Raw genomic sequence first — 11,384 nt, 5'->3', positions numbered from 1 at the left:
CTTCTATATTTAGTGTCAGTATTATCAATAAGCTTGTTTTTTTTTTGTTTGTTTTTTAGCATTGAGTTACATTTATGTGTATGTGTGTGTGTCTGGGTGTTCTTTTCTCAGCCAAGCTATCTTATGCTTAAGAACATTATACCACAGTATGTATGCATGAAGACTAATCAGTGGTTTAGAAAAACTTAAAAAAATGTTGTTTTGATTTACCTCATACATATAGGAAAGTGTATATATGTGTACATATTTTAAAAATAAGAATCATAAAATGAAAAAATATGTACCCATACTGAGTTTAAGAAATAGAACATTAGCAGTATTTTTTTTTATTGAAGTGTAATTGCTTTTCAATGTTGTGTTAGTTTCTGCTGTACAATGAAGTGAATCAACTATATGTATACCTATATCCCTCCCTCTTGCATCTCCCTCCCACTTTCCACCCATCCCACCCATCTAGGTTGTTACAGAGCACGGAGCTGAGCTTCCTGTGCTTTATAGCACGTTCCCGCTAGCTATCAGTTTTACGCATGGTAGTGTCTATATGTCAATCCTAATCTCCCAATTCGTCCCACCCTCCCCTTCTCCCCTGTGTCCACATGTTCTCTATGTCTATGTCTCTATTCCTGCCCTGCAAATAGGTTCATCTGTACCGTTTTTCTAGATTCCACACATATACTTTAATATACGATATTTGTTTTTCTCTTTCTGGCTTACTTCACTCTGTATGACAGACTCTAGGTCCATCCACATCTCTACAAATGACCCAGTTTCGTTCCTTTTTATGGCCGAGTAATATTCCATTGTATATATATACCACATCTTCTTTATCCATTCGTCTGGCATTGGGCATTTAGGTTGTTTCCATGTCCCAGCTAGTGTAAACAGTGTTGCAGTGAACATTGAGGTACATGTGTTCTTTTGAATTATGGTTTTCTCTGTGTATATGCCCAAGAGTGGGATCACTGGATCATATGGTAGTTCTATTTTTAGTTTTTTAAGGAACCTCCATACTGTTCTCCACAGTGGCTGTATCAATTTACATTCCCACCAACAGTGCAACAGGGTTCCCTTTTCTCCACACCCTCTCCAACATTTTTTGTTTGTAGATTTTCTGATGATGGTCATTCTGACTGGTGTGAGGTGATACCTTGTTGTAGTTTTGATTTGCATTTCTCTAATAATTAGTGATGTTGAGCATCTTTTCAAGTGCTTCTTGGCCATCTGTATGTCTTCTCTGGTGAAATGTCTATTTGGGTCTTCCACCTTTTTTTTTTTTTTTGTGGTACATGGGCCGCTCACTGTTGTGGCCTCTCCCATTGCAGAGCACAGGCTCTGGATGCGCAGGCTCAGCAGCCACGGCTCGTGGGCCCAGCCGCTCCATGGCATGTGGGATCCTCCTGGACCAGGGCATGAACCCATGTCCCCTGCATTGGCAGGCGGACTCTCAACCACTGCGCCAGCAGGGAAGTCCCTCCACCCATTTTTTAATTGGGTTGTTTGTTTATTTGATATTGAGCTCCATGAGCTGTTTGTATATTTTGAAGATTAATCCTTTGTCCGTACTTCATTTGCAAGTATTTTCTCCCATTCTGAGGGTTGTCTTTTTGTCTTGTTTATGGTTTCCTTTGATGTGCAAGAACTTTGAAGTTTAATTAGGTCCCATTTGTTTGTTTTTGTTTTTCTTTTCTTTACTCTAGGAGGTGGGTTACAAAAGATCTTGCTGTGGTTTATGTCAAAGAGTGTTTGTTCTGTGTTTTCATCTAAGAGTTTTATAGTGTCTGGCCTTACATTTAGGTCTTTAATCCATTTTGAGTTTATTTTTGTGTATGGTGTTTGGTAGCATTCTAATTTTATTCTTTTACATATAGCTTCCCAGTTTTCCTTGCACCACTTATTGAAAAGGCTGTCTTTTCTCCATTGTATGTTCTTGCCTCCTTTGTCATAACTTAGGTGACCATATGTGCATGGGTCTATCTCTGGGATTTCTATCCTATACCATTGATCTATATTTCTGTTTTTGTGCAAGTACCATACTGTCTTGATTACCATAATTTTGTAGTATAGTTTGAAGATGGGGAGCCTGATTCCTCCAGCTCCGTTTTTCTTTCTCAAGATTTCTTTGGCTCTTTGGGGTCTTTTGTGTCTCCATACAGTTTGTAAAATTTTTTGTCCTCATTCTGGAAGAATGCCATTGGTAATTTGATAGGGATTTCATTGAATCTGTAGAAGAAATCAAAGGGGAAATTAAAAAATACATAGAAACAAATGACAATGAAAACATGATGACCCAAAACCTATGGGATGCAGCAAAACAGTTCTAAAAGGGAAGTTTATAGCAATTTGATCTCACTTCAAGAAACAAGAAAAGTCTCAAGTAAAAAATTTAACCTTACACTTAAAGCAACTAGAGGAAGAAGAACAAAGAAAACCTAAAGTCAGTGGAAGGAAATAAGTCATAAAGATCAGAGCAGAAATAAATGAAATAGAAATGAAGAAAACAAGAGCAAAGTTCAATAAAAGTAAAAGTTGATTCTTTGAGAAGGTAAACAAAATTGGTAAACCTTTAGCTGGACTCATCAAGAAGAAAACTGAGAGGGTGCAAATCAATAAAATTAGAAACTAAAAAGGAGAAATCACAACAGACACCATAGAAGTACAAAGGATTATGAGACTACTACACACAAGTATATGCCAATAAAATGGACAACCTCGAAGAAATGGACAAATTCTTGGAAAGGTACAATTTTCCAAGACTGAACCAGGAAGAATTAGAAAATATAAAGACCTATCACAAGTAATGAAATTGAAACTGTAATTAAAAATCTTCCAACAAACAAAAGTCCAGGACCAGATGGCTTCATAGGTGAATTCTATCAAACATTTAGAGAAGAGCTAACATCCATCCTTCTCAAGCTCTTCCAAAACATTGCAGAGGGAGGAACACTCCCAAATTTGTTCTATGAGGCCACCATCACCCTGATACCAAAACCAGAGAAAGGTATCACAAAAAAAGAAAATTACAGACCAATATCACTGATGAAAGAGATGTAAAAATCCTCAACAAAATACTAGCAAACAGAATCCAATAACACATTAAAAGGATCATGCACCATGATCAAGTGGGATTTATCCCAGGAATGCAAGGATTCTGCAATATATGCAAATCAATCAGTGTGATACACCATATTAACAAATTAAGGAATAAAAACCATATGATAATTTCAATAGATGCAGAAAGAGCTTTTGACAAAATTCAACACCGATTTATGATAAAAACTCTCCAGAAAGTAGGCATTTGAAGGAAGCTACCTCAACATAATAAAGGCCATATATGACAAACCCACAGCAAACATCATTCTCAATGGTGAAAAACCAAAAGCATTTCCACTAAGATCAGCAACAAGACAAAGATGTCCACTTTTGCCACTCTTATTCAACATAGTTTTGGAAGTCCTAACCACAGCGATCAAAGAAGGAAAAGAAATAAAAGGAAAGAAATTGGAAAAGAAGAAGTAAAACTGTCACTGTTTGCAGATGACATTATACTATACATAAAAAATCCTTAAAATGCCACCAGAAAACTACTAGAATTAATCAATGAATTTGGTAAGATTGCAGGATCCAAAATTGATGCACAGCAATCTCTTGCATTCCTATACACTAACAACGAAAAATGAGAAAGAGAAATTAAGGAGACAATCCCATTTACCATCACAACAAAAAGAATAAAATAGCTAGGAATAAACCTACCTAAGGATGCAAAAGACCTGTACTCAGAAAACTGTAAAACACTGATGAAAGAAATCAAAGATGACATAAACAGATGGAGAAAGACACCATGTTCTAGGATTGGAAGATTCAGTTTTGTGAATATGACTGTTCTGCCCAAAGCAATCTACAGATTCAATGCAATCCCTATCAAATTATCAATAGCAGTGTTATAGACTAGTGGTTCTTCAACATTTCGGTACCAGAACTCCTTACACTATTAAAAATTATTGAAGAGCACAAAAAGTTTCTGTTTAGGTGGGTTATATCTATTTATGTTTATTATGTAAGAAGTTAAAATTTGGAAATTGAATATATTCATTTAAACATAATAATGAACAAAAAACACACTTTATGAAAACATTTTTTCCAAAAACAAAAATAGAAGAGTAACATTGTTTTGTATTTTTACAAACCTTTTTAATCTCTGGTTTAAAGGAGATTTTTTATCTGCTTCTATTCAGTCTGTTGTGGAATGTTGATTTAGTTACAATATATGAAGGATGAGAGTGGAAAAATGCAAATAACATCTTATTATGAATATAGTTTGACTTCACAGACTGCCTGAAAGTGTCTCAGGTACTCTAAGAGGGTCCCCAGACCACACTCTGAGAACTGCTGTTTTAGGTGTCTTCTGTGGGCCTTATCTCAATCATTTGTTGCCCAGAGGTAATAGATATTGTGAGTTTTATATTGATAACTTTCTTAATTTTCTTTTTGATGTTACAACCAATTTATTATCACTAAAAACCCCATATTGTTTAGTTTTCCTATTTCTGAACACACACACAAATATTCTTCTGTTAATTGCTATTTTCATGTAGTATTAAATTTTGAGAAATATGATGGTACATATAGCTATAGTTTATTCATTTTACTAAGAAATTATTTTCTTTTGTACAAATAAAACAATTTGTATAACCATTGTTCTAATAAGTATTACATGGGGTAGTAGCTGTTTGTGTAATTATAGACAGTCCTTCTACAAACGTACATGTTCATGCCTGCTGGTACATGTTAGCAAGAGTTCCTTTGAAGTATACACTGAGGTGTAAAATTACTGGGTTGTAGAACATGTACAGTTTACCAATGAAATGTCAAACTGTTTTCCAAATTGGTTGTATCAGTTTATACTTATATTTACAGACCATGGATATTCCCATTCCTCTATATTCTCATCAGTAAATTGTGTTGATTCTAATCAACAAAATCTAATCAGTTAATTAAATTTTACTCTTGTGGATATAAAATGTTATCTCATTGTAATGTTACCTTGTAGTTCCTTTATTATGAGCTGGGTTGTGCACTTTTTTAAAAAATATGTTTTATGGGTTATTTGTGCTTCCTCTTCTTTAAGATGCTTGTTTATTCCAGTAAAGAGTTATTTTTACATTTGGGATATTGTAGTTTTATAAGTATATGTGTCACAAATATGTTCATCAAGTTTGTGACGTGTTTATGGTATCTGCGGATGAACTGGCATCTCTAATTTTATTATAATAAGTTGTTAATAATTTTTTTATTGTTTGTACCTGTTCTTACTTAAAAATGTCTTCTCTACTCCAGAGTCTCAAAGATATTCTACAAAATTTTTCCTAAAGATTTTGGTTTAGGCTTTCATATTTAAATTTGCAGTATTCCTGGAATTGATTTTGATTTATGATAGGAAGAATGGGTCCAATTTTAGAAGTCACCTCTCCACATCATATATCAAGTTTTTCAACATCTTATTTTGTTTCTGAATTCACCATTGTCTTCCCTCACTAATTCTGCCGTAGTGCCAATATTATATTATTTTTAATTAATTTAGGTTTATAATAAATCTTGATATCTGGTTCTAATTTAATAGAATTTTTACCAGAGAAGATGGTTCTTTCTTATATCATTAAAAAAAATCATTAGAGCTCTTTTATGGTCTAGCATGTTGGGTTTTTAAAAAGTGTTTAGTAACTTAAAATCATGTATATGCTCAAATATTGAGTATAATATTGTTTATATGTCTATTGGATCAAACTTTGTATTTAATCCTATTCAAATTTCCTTTATTTTTCAGATTTGTGTCCACTTGGTCTTTCAGTTATTGAGAAGGATTTGCTAGACTTTTCCACCATAATGGTGGACTTGTCCGTTTCTTCTTCTTCTGTCTTTTTTTTTTTGGTCACTTTTTGCTTTATATACTTGGTGTGCTTATATTGGGTTGGCCAAAAAGTTAGTTCGGGTTTTCCCCTAAGATGTTATGGAAAAACCTGAACGAACCTTTTGGCAACCCAATATCATTAAGAACATAAAGATATTGAATTATAACAACTGTAACAACTTACTGGTGTCTGTTGGTCTTAAGTCTATTTTGTCAAATATAGACATGTCTATTCTTTAACTTAGATTAGTATTTTTCTCATATATATTTCTTTTCTTCCAATGACTTTAATCCCCTGATGTCCTCTAGTTTTAGGTGTTTTTCTTATACTTAACATATCCCTGGATTTCTCTTTCTTAAAAAAAAAAAGAAATAGTCTAACAATTTCTGTTTTAAAAGGGTCCTTTACATTCATTCGTATTACTGATATATTTGAATTTAGACCCAATATTTGAATTATGGGTTTTCTATTTGTCTTTTTTTTCTTTCTGTTTTTTTTCCTTTCAGTTTAGCAACATGACTGCCACTAATAGCTTTACTAAAAAAAACTATATAAAGTGATGAGAACAGAAGCCAAACTGAAATGAGTTGCGTAGTAAATGATAGGTGAAAAAATGGATACAATGAATATAGAAAGCGTCTCTTGAATTAATTTTTATATAGAGAAGATAAAAATAACTGGAGGGAGATGTGGGAATCAAGGGAATGCTTTTCAAATTTTAAGATGTGAGAAATTTAAGCATTTATAAATGTCATTAGGAGTAATACAAACGAGAGACAGTAGTTGAATATACATAAGGAAGAAAGGTTATTTGATGGTGTAAATTCTGTGCAAGAGTAGAGTAATTGCCCTTTACGGGGTTCTCCACAAAGAGAGGAGAGAAGCTGTAGAGGACATGTGTGTAGATGTAATAAGGGCTGTAGATTTGTAGCAGGCTGTTAACGGAGATCTCACCTCATGGCTTCTGCTTCTTTCTGTAAGTAACCAGTTTGTCTGCTGAGAATGACAGTGTTGGTAGTATGGTGGGTTGGAGGTTTGAAGGCATTTGGAAGTTAATATCACAATGTTATTGGCAAGTTCCAGGGTGACAAGCATGGAATCCCAATTTAATTTTCTAATTTGTATGTGTTTATCAGAATGTACTATATGACTTTCTCTTATCTGAAATTATCTATCTTAAATAAATATTTCAAAAAATTAACTAATATTTTGGTCTTTTTCTAGGTACTAGTTACCTAATTTTGATCTTATTCTCAAGGGTACTAGGTGGTTCAATGTTACAAAGTTGTAACTGAGAGAATTTTATCTTCTTTTTCTCTGTCATCTCTTAACTGGAGCTTATTTCAAGTTCAATATGACATAGAAACTATAAATCTTTAGCAATTGGGTCATGATAGTGTAGTGTATACTCATTTTCTTTACTCTCTGTGTTTTATTTCCCTTCCTAACTTTTGTAATCAAAATCTGTGTATTCTTTTTTTTTTTTTTTTTTTTTTTTTTTTTGCGGTACGCTGGCCTCTCACTGTTGAGGCCTCTCCCGTTGTGGAGCACAGGCTCCGGATGCGCAGGCTCAGCGGCCATGGCTCACGGGCCCAGCCGCTCCGCGGCATGTGGGATCTTCCCAGACCGGGGCACAAACCCGTGTCCCCTGCATCAGCAGGTGGACTCTCAACCACTGCGCCACCAGGGAAGCCCAAAATCTGTGTATTCTAAATGCATTTATTTAGTTCCAAGGACTGTGAACTCTTCTGGGATTAAAATGATACATGACTGATTACCCGTGCATAGGAGGTAGTTACTGGAAGAGGGAGAGGGGGTTGGGACTTTTGGGTGGCCAGTAATGTTCCTTTTCTTGACCTGAGTGCTAGTTACATGGGTGTGTTCACTTTGAAAATTCATTGAGTGGCAAGCCCATGTTGTGTGAACTGTTTGTATTATGATATACATACAGAAACGCAGATATATGGGAGCCAACAGTACATAGTGTACACTCTATATGTGGGTACATAGGGATGTATAAATAATATTTACGTAAATATAATCAGTGTTACATTAGAGAGATATATAGGGTGCCTTCAGATTACTCTATTGAAATTGCTATCTTAAATGTCTCCAATAATCTCCTAATCATCAAATGCAATGGCTTATTTTGAGTGAATATTGCCTATAAACTTTTTGACCACCACTATCTTCAAATGCTGTGTTTCCTTGGATCCTGAACTCTACTTTTCTGGACCTATGTATAGTGAACTGTATCTTCTCTTTCAGTTTCTAACTCAGGAAGAACCCATTTTTTTTCTGAATTTTTAGTTGTCATTGCTGCCTGGATGACTCCTAAGGTCATCTTTCTTGTCTTGTTCTCTTACTATGCCTCAAATCAAAATTCAAAGCTGTCAGCTGACCATATCTATTTGTAATGAAAATACATCTCATTCTCTTGTTCTTCTTTCTCCTTGTACCTTCGTGTAAAAACCCTATCAGCCTGTCCATTTCTGATATCATGTGAGGCTTCTGCCTTTCTTTTGCAGAGGGAGGTATTTTTAGTAAGCACTCAGAACACGTTAGTTTTTCTTGGAAGTCTTGCCATCTGCAAACTTGTTGCTCTGTTAGTAGCCAGTTTCAAGGAACAAAATATTATTGATGGTAAGTGATTGTAAGTGCTAAGTATATGTCATTATCAAACTGTTATACTTTTAGCCAGTAAAAAGGTTAGAATCTTTGGATATGTTTTTTTTGTGTGTGGTGAAGGCACACCATATTTGTTTCACATTTTGAGGTCTATAGGTATCTGAGTATAATTTTTTTGGTAACTTTTAATAGAATACTGTTCACAGATTTTCTCTTTTTCAATCTCTGAGTACCATCTTGACTTTTCAGAAAATCATAAGCTGATATATGGATGTTATCTCTCATATTCACCTTAGCTTTCAAGGTAAGAAGTCAGCACTTGTTGAAAATCAGAGATGACTTCTCGTGATTTTATGAAAAATATGAGTCTACAGCATTACCCGATACTTGCTTATTACAGTTCCATATGCATTTGAAATACAATGAGAAAATACTTCATGAAGGGAACACAAAGACAAGGGAACACAAAGACAAGTGAACACCTTTATTCTTGTTTTAGAGGACATTACGGAAAACAATATTCTTGGTGTTTTCAAGGTCTCTGTGATCACTTTTTGAAATAATATTCAATATAAATCTTAACTACAGAAAAAACTATTTTTTGTTAATATCATGAGGAAAAAATCTTATTAAAGTTTAGTTTGTGTATGGCCATCACAATTATGATTATTATCGTTTTCCAGGCTTTTGTATAAAATACTACACATTGACTTAATGATGAATCATCTACTAAACTAAATTTTCTCTTTTAAAAGACATACTAAATCCAAAGTCTGGGGCACGACTGAGTGGGGATCAAATATCTCCAGCTGTGGATAGAGGAAAGATGTAGGGTCCAGTGTATCTGAAAGGGTTCTCATACATCTTTTTTTTAATATATATATATATATATATATATCTCCTCTATATTTAAACCTTGCATGAAAACACTAGAAGAGAAAACTAAGCCAAACCAAACCAATGTAATGAAATAAATCCGACCTCACTGTCTACATACTTTGAAAGAGATCTGAAAGCATTACAGATTTCCTTTTGCCCCTGATTAAGTTAAACAATTTGCTTAACAAACTATTAATTTCCTTTAAAAATGATCAGCTTTCTGCTAGGTGATTTTTGGTGTATTAGACAGAATTCCTGTTTGCAGTGTAGCTGTGGAGACTAAAATGATACAGGTAACAATAATAGAATAAAATAACGTGATGTAGTAGTTTCTTGTCATTTATCTGTATATAAAGCATTAGTTCCTGAATTGGTTTTAGTATTTAAATGATTGTATTCATAAGGTAGCATGTATACAGAGTCACTGACACACACATGGAGGCAATAGCCGTTTGTGGAGTTAAACAGTAGCTTTTATCTTAAGAGTTGCAGCTTAACTTATTCTGCTTGGGTGGGGGGAATTAAGAGTTCTGAGAGAGTTGAAGGACACTTGCAGTGGGGTCTGTTCGTTTTGGAAGATTGAAATCATGGCAGGTCCAGAAACTGATGCCCAGTTCCAATTCACTGGTATCAAAAAATATTTCAACTCTTACACTCTCACAGGGAGAATGAATTGTGTACTGGCCACATACGGAGGTATTGCTTTGATAGTTTTATACTTTAAGTTAAGGTCTAAAAAAACTCCAGCTGTGAAAGCAACATAAACGGATTCTCAACTGTACCTCATCTGTTAAGTTCCCATGCCTGAAAAAGCTAATGTCAACTCATCATGTGATACCCAATTTGTACAATAAATTATGAACCTGGAAAAAAAAAAGAGTTCTGAGAAATGAGTTCATTAGCTTGATACTATTTAATTACTTTATTTTTTAATGAGAAATAACTGCTGTAAAATAAGTCTAGGAAACAAGCATAGATGATTACACCAAATGTGAAAAAAGTAACAAAGAATTTCGAAGGTCAAAAGACTGATTTTCCAGAGGAAATGACAAGGACAAATGGATAGTAAAGATCATAGGTCCCTCCTTCCCACATTCAGCATCCTAAAATTACCTAGGAAGCCTAATTCTAAGGAGACAAAAGACATATATTGTTCGGCAAGGAGAGAAAATGCAGTATATTGGGAGACTTTCCTTTCTTTACTCTGTGATAAACTCCTTTTCCAAGATTTTCTGTCACACCATCTCCTGAATCAGCCTCTAGAGCACAAATGAAGAGAAGCAGCTGTATTAGTGCTGTCACCCTGAGAGGTGAATGGGCTGCCATTTTCAGTATTGTTGCCACTAACTTATGTAGCTGAGTGCCAAGATCCATGGGCATTGTCATACAGCGATAGGATTATATACTGCCATGTAGAGACTCATAATGATGGTGCCTGGTAATCTCTTCAAGGTTAGGTTTCTGTCAAGACAATAATTCTTATAAAATTGGCCTGAAGAATTATAGTCCACTAAGTTCTAGATAAAGTAATAATTAATTATAGTCAGTAGAGTATATAGAAAAGTGACAGCATTATTGCTGAATACACACAAAAAAAGGAACTTGTTTAATTAGGTGACAGGAGAAGAAATCATGTTTGGAATTTTAATGAGAACTACGATTGAAAACTTTTGGCCTTTGGCCACCTCAGGTAAAGGCAAACTTGAAGAGTGATTTTTAGAGATGAAAGCAGAAGAATTTAGTAATGAGGTAGAAGAGATTGAAAGGGGGAAAAATAACTCATATTTCTAAATGAGGTAGGCTGTGTTCTTCTTTTTTCATCTTTTTTCCTTCCTTCTTTATTTTGGGTCAGTAACAAAGACATCTTAATGATTGCACTGACTCAGTGCAAAACAGGCTAAGAATTATGTTTGGAGCTAGATTCCTTGATCATATTACTAGACGGTATAGAGGTATCAATGGCTTAGGTTA

At 34.5% G+C, this 11,384-nt stretch overlaps 1 protein-coding gene across 1 annotated transcript; it reads left to right on the top strand.

The window, feature by feature from the left end:
* The first annotated feature begins 9,956 nt into the window (after positions 1-9,956).
* On the top strand, positions 9,957-10,274 carry LOC307057395 (ATP synthase membrane subunit K, mitochondrial). Its single transcript, XM_079710592.1, has one exon. It carries the CDS (start codon positions 10,001-10,003, stop codon positions 10,175-10,177), a length of 177 nt encoding a protein of 58 aa, XP_079566718.1. The 5' UTR covers positions 9,957-10,000; the 3' UTR covers positions 10,178-10,274.
* The last annotated feature ends 1,110 nt before the right edge of the window (positions 10,275-11,384 follow it).

Source organism: Hyperoodon ampullatus, assembly GCF_949752795.1.
Source record: "Hyperoodon ampullatus genome assembly, chromosome: 8".
NCBI classification, from domain to species: Eukaryota; Metazoa; Chordata; class Mammalia; order Artiodactyla; family Ziphiidae; genus Hyperoodon; species Hyperoodon ampullatus.
This window is presented reverse-complemented; position numbering and strand designations above follow the sequence as displayed.

Coding starts and splice junctions, on each gene's coding strand:
- LOC307057395 (XM_079710592.1), top strand. CDS start 10,001: ATGGCAGGTCCAGAAACTGATGCCCAGTTCCAATTCACTGGTATCAAA.